At 37.7% G+C, this 15,711-nt stretch overlaps 1 protein-coding gene across 2 annotated transcripts in view; it reads left to right on the forward strand.

Annotated features, from left to right (window-relative positions):
• LOC311283396 (complement C3-like) overlaps positions 1-15,711 on the forward strand; it is a 207,675-nt gene that overhangs the window by 175,690 nt on the left and 16,274 nt on the right. Inside the window, exons 34-36 of one of the 2 annotated variants that reach the window (XM_084397761.1) lie at positions 93-183; positions 296-385; positions 12,427-12,532. In XM_084397761.1, coding sequence (XP_084253887.1) covers positions 93-183; positions 296-385; positions 12,427-12,532 — 287 coding nt within the window. The remainder of the gene's footprint in view (positions 1-92; positions 184-295; positions 386-12,426; positions 12,533-15,711) is intronic. The other variant, XM_084397762.1, reaches the window with a different exon arrangement.

The following is a 15,711-nucleotide window of genomic DNA, read 5'->3' on the forward strand; positions in this document are numbered from 1 at the left end:
AAAAGCTCTTGCGTGAAAGCAGCCTTAAACGCAGCCTGAGTAGGACTACGAAACCTGTTAATAAAATCTGCTCTTTATCTCCATCTTTACAGCTACAAAAGTGATAAAACCGATGCCACTATGACTATTCTGGACATTGGCATACCGACGGGATTTGATGTTGAAGAAAATGATCTTAAAGAGGTATTATGATGATAAACTGATGCAGAATTGCCTCACATCTGCAGATAGGCCATAAAACATGTTGGTCATCATGTGATGCATTGAGCTTTTTTTCTCATTTTCTTGCCCTCAGTTGTCCACGGGGAAGGAGAGATACATTCAGAAATATGAAAAGAATAAAGTGCTGTCAGAGCGAGGATCCCTCATCCTCTACTTGGATAAGGTATTTCAGCAGACTGTGTTGCCTGATGATCCCAGCGGGCACCTTGATGTCAAAATTACGTCAAGAAATAGGTCAAAAATGAAAGTCATATTGACGTCAAAGTGTTGATGTCAATTTGATGTCAAGAGTTTGACCTCTGCTGATGTCATTTTGCCAAACAAAAAGGTGAAATGCATGGCCGTACACTTATTACCAGCTTCACTTAAAACTAACCAGATTTACTTTATTTAATTTCCGGTTTAAATAAATATAATATTTAAATAGTTTAAAATATATTAAACATATTTTGATGACACCATGATGGTGGTTAGCGTTTGCTTTAGTTGTGCTCTTGACCCTTGACTTTTTAATATAAAATCTTCTCTGGCTGCTATAACTGTGTGTTTATAAAGCACAACTGTTGTAGCTAAAAAAGCCATGAGATCAGGAGATGTTGGCTGTTTATTGAAGTTGATGACAATATCATCATGTAAATGCCTGAATCTCTGATCTTATTCAGTGTCTAATGTTTGATTATATAGGACTTGTGATTTTAATGTTGAATTATAATAGAAGCCATTTAATTTAACAGCATGAGAATTTTTTTTTTTTAATTAATACAGGATTTTAAAAACATTTAATGCATTAAGCTCAACATTATTACTTAGCTATCAAGAATCAGTGTATGACTCTCAACAATGGTGACAATCAAATGAAATAGCGCATGCTGGGTACCACCAATCAAAACGCACCCATATCTCCCAGCATGCATTGTGGCTTTAATAAATTATGCAGCTGGAGTTGATCTGATTATCTGGATATTTTGTTCGATTGTCACCATTGTTGAGATTCATACGCTGTTTCTTGATGTCTGTGTGCGTCTAAGTAATGCCATAGATGACAGGGTTTTGTGCACTAAATAGTTTTAAAAAACCAAGTACATTACTTGATAAACAAAATTGCTAGATATGCTGTAGAATCAAATAACTTCTGTTATGAATAAAACCGCTTTTAAACCACAAGTCCCATATAATCAAAGTGTTAGACACTGAACATGATCAGGGATTCAGGCAGTTACATGATGATATCATCAATAAACAGCCAACATCTCAGTTTCTGATGGCTTTTTTAGCTACAACAATTGTGCTTTACAAAAACACAATTAAAGCAGCCAGAGAAATTTTTACTATTAAGAAGTCAAGGGTCAAGAGCACAACTAAAGCAAACGCTAACCACCATCATGGTGACTTTAAAATACAAAATATGATTTCATTAAACTGGAAATTAAATAAAGTAAATCTGGTTAGTTTAAGTGAAGCTGGTAATAAGTGTACGGCCATGCGTTTCACCTTTTTGTTTGGCAAAATGACATCAGCAGAGGTCAAACTCTTGACATCAAATTGACATCGACACTTCGACGTCAATTTGACTTTCATTTTTGATGTCATATTGATGTTAAATTGACATCAAATGCCCACTGGGATGTCAAACACAGATTTGTTTTCTTTTTATCATGAAACTTATCACAGTATAGAGTGCAACAGTCGCCTTCCAGAAGTAAAACTCCATTCAATTTCTCCATAGGGAAACTGAATTTTAACGATAACTTTTAATAAACCTTTAAGGCAAGGCAAGTTTGTTTATATGTATATAGCACATTTCATACACAATGGCAATTCAAAGTGCTTTACATAGAGAGGAATAAAAATAATCACAAAATAAAAGCAAGGAAAATTCAAACAGTTATTCATAAGCTTTACATAGAAAGGAATTATAATAAGCACACTATAGCAATTCATAGAGCTTTGCATAGAAAATAGACACAAAGTAAAAGCAAGGGAAATTAAAACAGTTATAAAAGGAATTAAAAGAGATAAATGATACAGTTATAAAATTTATTAGAGTAAAATTAATTAAAATAGTAAAAAGATGATATACACTCTTAGAAAGAATGTGTTAAAAATGACACATCCGTGGGTGAGCTCCAGGACTACTAGTTTTGTGTTAATTTTAACTCATTCACTGTGTAAGTAATTTTAACACACAAATTGTGTCATTTTAAAAAATAAACCGAAAGGGCCAGATGCTAAAATATTAACCATTTAATCAATAGTCGAGTACAGAATGCATGTGCACACAAAGTACAACACAATGTCTCAAGCTCAATGACTGGACAGACTCACTGTACTGGACATTATTCAGTTATTCACGCTTCAACCCCTAATTGATAATGCTGCTTTTGACAAAAGTTCATGAAGAGATAACAGTTCACAGAGTTTGCACTTTGAACTTAATTAAAATGAAGCAACTGACAAAATATTGTACATAAATAACTTGTATTTACACTGGCCTGTTTGTTTGAGAACATAGCAAACACTGCATACCATTCACAGTGATGGTGAGTGTCGGCACTCAAAATGATGAGTTGAAAACAACACAACCTGTAAAAAGAGTTGTTAAAAATTACACATGTTGTGTAGATTTCAACACATGTAGTGTGTGTGCTCAGGGACAACACATGTTGTGTAGATTTTAACACATGTAGTGTGTGTGCTCAAGGACAACACACTGTAAAACATAATTCCGTGAAAAAACGGATAATGTAGGGGAGAGCGGGGCACAAAGTACCGCTTTTTGACTTTCTCAGTTTGTGTAAATCTACTTATGGTTCAGAGTATTTATTTTTTCCCACATTAATTTCCCACATGTCTAGTACAATTATGTGTTTTTGTTTTATCAATACAGTATATACTTTTTTCTTGATATACCCCGAAAGAATGGAAGTGAAATGTGACAACATGCCCCATAGGTGGGGTACATTGTAACATGTGCAGGGGCACATTGTAACATGACCATATGACAGCTTAAAATGTTATCTGATCCAATAAAAAAAATATACAAAACAAACTAAAATATTTTCTGAATAAAATACAATTAAAAAACTTTTTCATATCAAATAATGGCAATTTTTATTAATTAAATATGAACTCATTTTTGAGTTTTGACTACGAACACATGAAAACACAGCTATACAACATAGTTCAAAACAAATAAATAATTCGTAATTTCTGAACATTGACTCTCAGTCTTTATTCACCTTTTTCTCACGTTTTCTCAATTAAATTAATAAAAGTATAGAATATAATAGCATATTTCTAATAGGGGCACATTGTAACGCAGTGTTACAACATGCCTCCGCCTGCACAACTGGGATTTAAACCCTGCTAGTGTCGTCTGATAGTTAGCGAAGCATTAAAGAACTATCTCAACTGTTAAATAACATCTTGGAGATTAAAATAATATCAGATTTGTCTTATTTTAAATAAACACAAAAAATAGAGATGAAAAATTAACTTAAGTAAGAAATTTACTTTTGCTATGGTTTAATAAATGTCTATGAATATCTTCCAAAAAATAAATAATTTTGGCGGATTTTTTTTTTCTATATAGTGTTGATATGGCAACTATTAAATACACAAAGTTTCGTCATCCAAGCATGTGCGGAAGTAAAACAAGCGTGTTACAACTAACCCCGCGTAAGGTTGTGCCCCGCGCTCCCCTACTAGCAGAAAATTACCAGGACATTTTCCGTTAAGTTACGGACAGTTCCTTCACCTCTAAAATGGAAAATTCTGTATATTAACAGTACATTTTCTGTACTATTAACGGATAATCCTTATACAGAAATTTCTATATTTATAGAAATTTTATAGCATATATTTTGGTGGCAAATAATTCAAGAACGATATATACAAATTGAACATGGTTTATTTTTGTACAAATTTTCTTGTAAACATTCTTAAATACATTCAATGGGTAAAGATATACACTGTTAACCCTTGCTGTAAAAAAAAGCCAAATTCTGACAATATTATACCATTTTCCATTAAAACAGTAATATACCGTAGAAAACAAAAATAGCCTACAGGAATATACTGTGAATTAATAGTGCTCAAAATCGACACTCAGAGGCTGTTTTCCCAATCACACCCTATACCCTCATTCACTATTCCCTACATTAGTTCACTAATATAGTCCACTTGAATGAAAAGAAGTGAGTGAATTGAGACACTGATGAACACCTGATAAGCAGAATCACTGAAGGATAGGGCTGGGCGATTTAAATCGCGATATTGTTATGCGCATCTCATCAGTAAAGCCGGTTCCTTGATTAGTAGTAAATCACCATCACCTGCTTTCAGATGAAGCGCATTTACTACAAAGAGCCGTAGTTAACTGACAAGCTGAGCCAAATCACATCAATATCGCGGACGTATCGCCAGCGATAATTAATGCGATATGGCTCAGCTTGTCAGTTAACTACGGCTCTTTGTACACAGCAAAAACTCCAGTGTTAAATTAACACTCCTGGGAGTGTATGAGTCCACACTCAAGAGTGTTTAAGTTAATGAGATAATTAAGTGATTAATTTAGTGATGATTGAGCATCCAGTGACGTTTAATAAAGAGTTTGTTTGAACATTTGGATGGTTTAGACATCATGAATCTACATAGACAAGCTCTTATTGAAAATTAACAGAGTTTTAGATGTTGATGTTTCATTGAATGTTTTATTTGAAGTCACCAGAATCGTGATTAATGGCTCCTTTATTTGAACTCTTGACCCTTTACTCTTCTTTTAGTGTTTCTATGGCTGTTTTAACTGTATTTTAATCAAATACATTTGTTATGATGAGAAATTATATGATCAGATGTTTCTTGATGATGTCATAATCAGCAAGTGCTGATCTGATCAAGTTTATGGGTATATAAATGGTGTACATTTAATTCATTTATGTGTTGTTAGTTATAATAACCTTGTGAAATACATCATTCTGCCCAGCAGTGAAGAATAATATGAAAAAAGAAAATTTTAATCTGCAGAAGAAACTAGTCAAACACAGACATCAAGAATCAGCACATGAATCTCAACAATGGTAACAAACGAAAAGCTTCATGCCGCAATGCATGTTGGGAGTCATGGATGAGATTTGTACTATGGTGGCACCCAGCATGTGTATTAAAAAATAATAATTTTAAGTTAATTGCAATATGCTCATCTTTTATAAATTATCTTTAATATATTATACTCATCTTTCAAATATTAAACTCAACAATCTTACATGTTTATGATGATAAGATTATCATCTGAGCAGATTTTTCTCATGATTATTTCTGCTGTTTCAAATGTAATAAAGCTGACACTAATCACGATTCTGGTGACTTTAAATGAAACATTCAATGATTCATCAACACCAAAACCTGTTCATTCTCAATAAGAGCTTCTGTAGAGTCTGACAGAAATAAAGTTAATCTGGTTATTAATAACAAGTGAAAGCAGCATTTGAAAAAAGACATTGAAAAAGAGGCAAGGGGCCCTATTTTAACGATCTGAAACGCAAGTGTCAAGTGCAAAGCGCAAGTAACTTTGTGGGCGGGTCTTGGGCGCAGTTGCTATTTTCCCGGCGGGATAAATGACTCTTGCGCCCGGCACAAATCTAAAAGGGGTTGGTCTGAAGTAGCTTCATTATTCATAGGTGTGGTGTCATCTATCTATCGTAATAATGTATGATTTGCAAAAATGAAAACTGCTGCTTCTGTGTAGAGTAGAGAATCAAAGTGTATGCGCGTTGTGCACACGCTACATTGATTATGGTCAAGCATGCACCCTTAAAATAGCATATGAATAACATGCGCAACGCGCCACTGACTTTAAACTAGTTTTTTTCGGCCAGTGGCGGAATTGTTTTCTAAACCTGTAAAATAGCATGAGGGAACGTTTGCGCTGGAACACGCCTCCTCTTTGCGCTGAACCGCCCCCGCGAGCGCAAGTGTATTTCTTAGTTAACAAACGTGCTTCTGTGGAGGGAAAAGTCCGCTGTGCGCGGGTGCAAAATAGGAATGAAACATGCGTCGGTGTACAAAGTCAATTGCGCTGGGTGCAAGATAGGGCCCATGATGTGATTGGCTGCCAAAAAACACCCGTTAATCTTTAAGTTTTCATGAATTAAGATTTAATTTATTTATTTGAATGTATTGCTTTATTTATTTTAGAGCATTTTATGGGATACCATATAAAATATACCTATAATTTTTTCATAAACACAAACTCTCCTCCACCCAGTGCTATTCTAGAGTTACATTTTAACACACATTGTGTGTTAAAAATATACACAACATGTGTCAAATACCATCAGCACATGATGTGTGTTGCTTTTTAACACATCTCTTTTTAGAGTGTATAGAATAAACTTCTCGTCTGGCAAAACACCGGTCTATCTTATTTTGACTCTGAGATTTCCCCTTGATGGTCAGTATTCTTCTGTGGATTTTCATTTATAACACATCTCTAGAGAGATCAATTTTCACCTCAATTAAAAAAGGTGAGCACAAATTTGGTCATCAGGACCATCGGGTTTCCCCCACTACTACAGTACCGTGGATTATCTGAGCCCATCAGATTAGTAATCTGTACCAATCCAGACCAGTAATCTGTACTAGTCACCACAGTGACTAGTGTCACCACAGTAGGGCTAACGACCCTTACGGAACAAAAATATATGGGAATATATTGCAAAATATAATGCGATTACATAATACAGTTCCATATATGGGAAACTAGTGCTTACAGAGTGACCCTTGACGCACAACGTAATGATGAACGCGGAAGCGCAGAGGATAGAGCAAAATAAAACACCAGTCACAAATTAGAAGTCTAAAACGACAATTTTTAAAGAGAAATGTGGGAGGAGCTTGAGTTTGTTGCCCAGCCCTGTTTGTTTGAACCGCGAGAGGCGTCAAAGTTTATACGCTACTCCTACATCTATGTCATGCATCGTCAAGTGTTACTCTTTTGGCGTAAGTCGACTTGCGTACGGCCGTCTGCCGTCTGCTAGTTATTTTAGTCGATAAAGTTTTAAATATGGATATTTTTCTTACACAAACGCATCGCTTCACTTTAGAAGGCCTTTATTAACCCCCAGAGCTACGTGGAGCACTTTTATGATGGATGCTCCTTTATGGACTTCCAAAAAAATATTCCCATTCACTCCCATTATAAAGCTTGGAAGAGCCAGAACATATTTTAATATAACTCTGATTATATCAAGCAGAATCACTGAAGGAGAAAATCTATTTCTTCAAGCCACCTTTATGGTGATCCGTGTTTGATTTAGTTGGGCTCTTGACCCTTAAACTATTAACATTAGGTTTAGTTTGGCTTTTGTAACTGAGTTATAACTGAAATGTAATCAGGTGGTGTTGGTTATGTTTTGACATAATCATCATTTGACCTGAGTCACAAAATTCATTTAGAGAGTTTGGTTTACTATGTTGATTACAGCAGCCCTGATTCTGAAGCAAACGATTTTCAGCATTTTCAATATAATCCAAAATATTTATTAAAGGGGTGGTATAATGCCCTTTTCAAAATATGTAAAATAAGTCTTTGATGTCCCCAGAGTGTGTGTGTGAAGTTTAGCTCAAAATACCCCACAGATATTTTTATATAGCATGTTAAAATTGTCACTTTTTGAGGGTGAGCCAAAACGCACCATTTTGTCTCTGTTCCTTTAAATGCAAATGAGCTGCTGCTTGTGGCACAGAGAGCAGAGCTTCAACAGCTTGCACTCACACAGACATGCACTGCAAATTTCACAAACGTTTAGCCTTATGTTCAAACCGGAGTCAGACAATGATGGAGAGACTCAAGAAGAAGTGACAACATGTAGACAGCAGGATGTTTCTGAATGGTTAGTTGATGAATTTATGTAGCTGATGTGTAGTTATCTTCTAGTCATTGATTAGCATATTCTGTCTTGATAATCTATAAATCATGTTCAGGGGGCGTGGTTTATGTAAATTGTATGGTTGGTGATGTCACTAACCCAGGAGGAATGTTGTGTAGTCTCTACCAGCCGTTTGTTGTAGTCCTTAAAAAAAAATTCTATAAAAGCAAATATCTCCTTTTGCTTTGAAAATTATAACTTTGCAGATGTTGTTTATGCTCAAACAGCAGCATTACACACTAACTAAAGTTAAAAAAGTGAAATCATAATCAACCACCCCTTTAAAAGGTGTTCTAATCAAAAGATTTTTTTTTTATTTAGACACTCAGACATCAAGAATCAACCTGTGAATCTCAACAATGGTGACAATAATAAAGTATGTTGCAGTGCATTCTGGGTCCCACAAATCAAAACTCATTCATGGCTCCCATCATGCTTTGCGGTATGAATAAATTATGATCTGAATTGTCTTAGTAATTTCCTTTTCCTAATTGAATATTCTGTTTGTCACCATTGTTGAGATTCATACACTGATTCCTGATGTCTGTGTGTGCCTTAAAGAAAGGTTTTATTTTTTTATTTTTTTATCAGAACAACTTTTAAGAAATCTTTTGAACTATTTTGAAAATTCTTAATCTAATGCTGTAGTATCACAGTGATGCTGTAATCAACAATATACATTTAAGTGATTCAGGTCAAATTATGATTGTTAAAATATAACCAACACCATCTTTCACCTTTTCTCTTTGTTCATCTGGCAGTTGTATAACTCAGTTACAGCAGCCAAACAAAATCTAAAGTTAAACATTTAAAGGTCAACTGCCCAACTAAATCAAATGTCACTGCCAGGGGGCGCTAGCCGCCTCTCCTAAATTGCGTACCACCCTGAGGAGCAAGACCGTATTCCCACAAAGTCAGAACGAGACACAGAATAGCTTCAAAAGGTTTTATGTTTATTAAATTATTAAAAGAGTCTTTAAAGTGAGCAATTACTCCCAGGAGGATTCGACCAGCAGTTTCTCGTTCTCTCCAGCAGAGGCTCAGACAGTAGAAGGATAGCGTCAGCGCAGCAGCTTCTCGTTCTCTCCAGCAGAGGCTCAGACAGTAGAAGGATAGCGTCAGCGCAGCAGCTTCTCGTTCTCTCCAGCAGAGGCTCAGACAGTAGAAGGATAGCGTCAGCGCAGCAGCTTCTCGTTCTCTCCAGCAGAGGCTCAGACAGTAGAAGGATACCGTCAGCGCAGCAGTTTCTCGTTCTCTCCAGCAGAGGCTCAGACAGTAGAAGGATACCGTCAGCGCAGCAGTTTCTCGTTCTCTCCAGCAGAGGCTCAGACAGTAGAAGGATAGCGTCAGCGCAGCAGCTTCTCGTTCTCTCCAGCAGAGGCTCAGACAGTAGAAGGATACCGTCAGCGCAGCAGTTTCTCGTTCTCTCCAGCAGAGGCTCAGACAGTAGAAGGATACCGTCAGCGCAGCAGTTTCTCGTTCTCTCCAGCAGAGGCTCAGACAGTAGAAGGATAGCGTCAGCGCAGCAGCTTCTCGTTCTCTCCAGCAGAGGCTCAGACAGTAGAAGGATACCGTCAGCGCAGCAGTTTCTCGTTCTCTCCAGTAGAGGCTCAGACAGTAGAAGGATAGCGTCAGCGCAGCAGTTTCTCGTTCTCTCCAGTAGAGGCTCAGACAGTAGAAGGATAGCGTCAGCGCAGCAGTTTCTCGTTCTCTCCAGCAGAGGCTCAGACAGTAGAAGGATAGCGTCAGCGCAGCAGCTTCTCGTTCTCTCCAGTAGAGGCTCAGACAGTAGAAGGATACCGTCAGCGCAGCAGTTTCTCGTTCTCTCCAGTAGAGGCTCAGACAGTAGAAGGATAGCGTCAGCGCAGCAGTTTCTCGTTCTCTCCAGTAGAGGCTCAGACAGTAGAAGGATAGCGTCAGCGCAGCAGTTTCTCGTTCTCTCCAGTAGAGCGTCAGCGCAGCAGTTTCTCGTTCTCTCCAGCAGAGGCTCAGACAGTAGAAGGATAGCGTCAGCGCAGCAGTTTCTCGTTCTCTCCAGCAGAGGCTCAGACAGTAGAAGGATAGCGTCAGCGCAGCAGTTTCTCGTTCTCTCCAGCAGAGGCTCAGACAGTAGAAGGATAGCGTCAGCGCAGCAGTTTCTCGTTCTCTCCAGCAGAGGCTCAGACAGTAGAAGGATAGTTAGCGTCAGCACAGCACTGCTTATAATACTCAGGATTAGCTCAAGTTATCAGCATAACACACCCGAGTCACAGGAGGCTGTTTATCTGGAACTGTAGATGTAGACCAAACGATCCGAAACCGTCAAAGCACTCGTGCACCCACTTCAAACAGCAAAAGCTTTCCCAATGTAAACACTTTAAGAACAGGACACTTCAAAACAGTAAACTCACTGTGATCAAGGCAAATGAACAGTGTCCAAGCAAACGTCTCCTTGAAGTTGGGCTGGGCTGGTTAGCTGCTGTGTTGAGAGAAGAAAAGCAGTAAAACAGTAGAGCGGTAGAGCAGCAGAACAGTAGAGCAGTAAAGTAATCTGGCCGTGGGGCCGAGGGAATCCCTTAGAAAGCCTTTGTTTCAACTGGCAGAAAAAACAGGATATGAGCAAAGCTCACATACCGTACAGATCAGGGGAGTCACTGGCAGTCACACATCCCATCACATTGAACCACGAAGCAGGCACACACGCCTCTCAACTCGACAATCGGGGCCATGTCCACGCGACGGCGGCAGCCGTAGTGATCGCGAATTCGATCAAATCGATCAAATCGCCGGCCGAGCGCCCCTTCTTGGGCGCCGGTCTCTCCCGCGCATCTGCCACTTTCGTCGGCCGAGCGCCCCTTCCTGGGCGGCGGCTTCTCCCACGTGTCTGCTGCACCCCGAACTGTCGGCAACAAAGAACATATAAAGCACTCCCGCCAAACATACGTGCCAATCGCCAGCCTAGATTCTTCCCGCCGAACACCTGAAGCTGATTTATCTATTAGATCGCTAGATTGTCACTATTTACATCCGGCACAGGAAGCAGCCATTTTGCTGGGTGTTACATTGAAAACATTCCCCAAGGGAAACCCATTCCCTGGCATGTGCGTTCCTCCCCCACTGAATATAGTCACCCCGTGATTCAAACACTGATCTCCATAAAGGTAACTTAAAATTGGGATTTTTCTCCTTCAGTGATTCTGCTTGTTATCATCAGGTGTCTTCAATAATGCTCAATCATCACTCAATTAATCATCTCATTCACTTTAACACTGCTTCAGTGTTCATTTAACACTCTTGAGTGTGGAGTCAAATAAACTCCCAGGAGAGTTAATTTTACAATGGAGTTTTTGCTGTGTAACTGCATATTCACCTGTTTGTACATTACAGACTGCATATTAGAATTTTGCAGAAATTTATGCAAAAGAAAATGTGCTAATTGAATTTATAGATTGAGCGTATGACTATACAATTTACATGCATTTAGTTTTCTGCTATCCAAAACAGAACACTGGAATAATAATAATAATAATAATTCATTACATTTATATAGCGCTTTTCTCAGCACTCAAAGCGCTTTACATAGAAGGGGGCAATCTCCTCAACCACCACCAATGTGCAGCATCCACTTGGATGATGCGACGGCAGCCATATTGCGCCAGAACGCCCACCACACACCAGCTTACTGGTGGAGAGGAGACAGAGTGATGAAGCCAATCAGTATATGGGGATGATTAGGAGGCCATGATGGACAGAGGCCACTGGGCAAATTTGGCCAGGATGCCGGGGTTATACCCCTACTCTTTCGAATGACATCCTGGGATTTTTAATGACCACAGAGAGTCAGGACCTCGGTTTTACGTCTCATCTGAAGGACGGTGCTCTTTGATAGTATAGTGTCCCCGTCACTATACTGGGGCGTTAGGACCCACACAGACCACAGGGTGAGCATTAGTAAGACCCCTGCTGGCCTCAGTAACACCTCTTCCAGCAGCAACCTGGTTTTCTCAGGAGGTCTCCCATCCAGGTACTAACCAGGCTCAGCCCTGCTTAGCTTCAGTGGGCAACCAGTCTTGGGCTACAGGGTGACATGGCTGCTGACAATACAGCTATACACTGCAAGGACTGCATGAAAGAAACACCAATCACAATTCATAAGAAACATAATAATTATTCATTTTGACTGTATTTTTTTTTTGTCTTTGTTTTTCTTATTATTTGTCGCCTGTGCAAATGTTAATGTGAGAAGTTTCACATTTAATATATACATTTGCTTTTTTTTTTTTTTTTTGCTTATCAGGTTTCTCATAAAGATACGGAAAGAATTGCCTTCAAAATGAACAAGATGTTTAATGTGAGTCTGCTTCAACCTGCTGGCGTCACAATATATGAATATTACTCTCCAGGTGAGATATTAAAAGGCACCTATTATGCAAAATTCACTTTTACATGGCGTTTGAACATAAATGTAAAAAAATTATTGCATCACAATAAGTGTATTGTGATTGTTAAAACATTTTAGTAACTAAACTGAATTTTATTAGGTTTAGTGACAACATGTTACAATGTTTACATGGTACGATTTCTGGTAAGCTGCGCTTTTTTATTATTTCAATTCAATTATTGTGATTTGATTTAATACCCAGCCAGCACAGCCATGTGGGGCCCAAATGGGTTTGACCTGGGCTATCTAACTGGGACCCAGCCAGTTTTGTCCTCGGTTTCCATGTAGGCCCCACATGGGTTTGCCCAGATGAAATGAACACTTGCTTAGTGTGCACAGTACAGGCTGTTTAATGTAACACTGAATCAGTGTTGGAGGTAATGAGATAATTAAGTGATTGAATAATGATAGTGCATTATTGATGAACACCTGCTGTTAACAAGCATAATCACTGAAGGAAAGAGAAACACAAGAACTAGGCCTACTTCCAGCCACTGCCTTGGATGAAATCAACTGAAGATAAAATACATTACATCTCTCAAGATCGGATTAAACAACTCCACAAACAGCATTACCAGCTTCACTTATTACTAACCAGACTGACTTTATTTCTGTCAGACGTGTACAGAAAATCTTATTGAGAATTAACAGAGGTTTAGATGTTGATTACTTATTTGAAAGTAATAGTTTGAGCTGATGTTACCATTGTGGCGATCAGTGTGTGCTTTAGTCAGGCTCTTGACTTTTCTGAAGAAAAGTTTTTCTCTGGCAGCTGTGCCTGTTTGTTATGGTGAGACCAGCAAGAGAAAATATAATCAGATGCTGTAAGCTGATTGGTGATAAGAGTATAATCATCATGTAGTGGCTTAGCTCATTGATTATGTGTGAGGTTTATATGTTATATGGTAGTATGTTATTCATTTTGTTTTATTGTTGTGATTCTACAGCAAGAGAATAATAGAATTTAATCAGAACGTCAAATGATTTTTAACACACCGTTTACATATTTTAGACTCCTGTGAGATTTACTCGCACACAGACCTCAAGAATCAGCATATGAATCTCAACAATGGTGACATGCTTCATGGTGCAATGTATTCTGGGAGCTATGGATAAGTTTCGTATGATGCACTCAGAATTAGGGCTGGGTGATATGGGCATGATATTGTTATGCGCATCTCATCAGTAAAGCCGGTTCCTTGATTAGTAGTAAATCGCCATCACCTGCTTTCAGATGGAGCAGCATTTACTACACAGCAAAAACTCCAGTGTTAAATTAACACTCAAGAGTGTTAAAGTTAATGAGATAGTTTAGTGATTCATTTAGTGATGATTGAACATTATTGAAGACACCTGATGATAACAAGCAGAATCACTGAAGGAGAAAATCTCAAATTGTAAGCCACCGTTATGGTGATCACTGTTTGCTTTAGTTGGGCTCTTGACCCTTATATTATTAACTTTAGATTTTGTTTGACTGTTGTATCTGAGTTATAACTGCCAGATGAAGAAAGAAAAAAAGTGGTCTGATGGTGTTGGTTATATTATGACAATCATCATTTGAACTTGATCACTGTACTCATTAAGAGCCTTCTTTCTGACTTCGATTTATGTTGCTGGTTACAGCGTAACTGTGAATCTGCATAAATGCCCAGAATTTTTAATATAATATAAAGGATTTCTTAGAAGTTGTTTAAAAAAAAAAAAATCTTCATTTTAGGCACACACAGACGTCAAGATTCAGTCTATGCATCTCAACAATGGTGACGAGCAGAATATACAATTAGGAAAAGTAAATTACATAGACAATTCAGATCATAATTTATTCATACCGCAATGCATGATGGGAGCCATTAATGAGTTGTGATTGGTGGCAGCCACTGCAACATGCTTTATTATTGTCACCATTGTTGAGATTCACAGGCTGATTATTGATGTCTGTGTTTCTAAATGAATTTATGTGAAAGTGTTTTGATCAGAACAATGTTTATTAAATATATTGGATTATAAGTAAAGTACTGATACTCATATGCTGTAGAATCACAGAGCTGCTGCTAACAAGTTAAACCAAACTATCTCAATAAGTTTCATTTTTCAGATCACAGCATGATTATGTCAAAACATAACCAACACTATCAGATCATACTTTACTTTGTTCATTTAACTGTTATAAATCAATAACAGCAGACAAACAACAGTAAAATTTAAAGTAAACATATAAGGGTCAAGAGCCCAACTAAAGCAAACACCCATAACCATAAGGGTAACTTACAATTTGTGATTTTCTCCTTCAGTGATTCTGCTTGTTAACATCAGGTGTCTTCAATAATGCTCAATCATCACTAAATTAATCACTTAATTATCTCATTAACTTTAACACTCTTGAGTGTTAATTTAACACTCATATTTTAACACTTTACACTCTTGAGTGTGGACTCATATACACTCCCAGCCCAGGAGTGTTAATTTAACACCACTCCATCTGAAAGCAGGTGAAGGCGATTTACTACTAATCAAGGAACCGGCTTTACTGACGAGATGTGCCAAACAATATTGTGCGATATATCACCCAGCCCTACTCAGAATGCATTGCAGCATGAAGCGTGTCACCATTGTTGAGATTCATATGCTGATTCTTGATGTCTGTGTGCAAGTAGAACTTTCAGTAGTCCAAAATATGTAAATGGGGTTTAAAAATCATTTGATGTTCTGATTAAATTCTATTATTTTTTTTGCTGTAGAATCACAACAATAAACAAAATGAATAACATACTACCAGTATAAACCTCACACATAATCAATGAGTTAAGCCACTATATGATGATTATATTCTTATCATCAATCAGCTTACAGCATCTGATTATATTTTCTCTTGCTGTTCTCGCCATAACAAACAGACACAGCTGCCAGAGAAAAACCAATGTTAAAAAGTCAAGAGCCTGACTAAAGCACACACTGATCGCCACAGTGGTAACATCAAATCAAACTATTACTTTCAAATAAGTAATCAACATCTAAACCTCTTCTTAATTATTTTCTGTAGATGTCTGACATAAATAAAGTCAGTCTGGTTAGTAATAAGTGAAGCTGGTAATGCTGTTTGTGGAGTTGTTTAATCAGATCTTGAGAGATGTAATGTAT

This window comes from Rutilus rutilus (genome assembly GCF_951802725.1).
Source record: "Rutilus rutilus genome assembly, chromosome: 2".
Lineage (NCBI taxonomy): Eukaryota > Metazoa > Chordata > Actinopteri > Cypriniformes > Leuciscidae > Rutilus > Rutilus rutilus.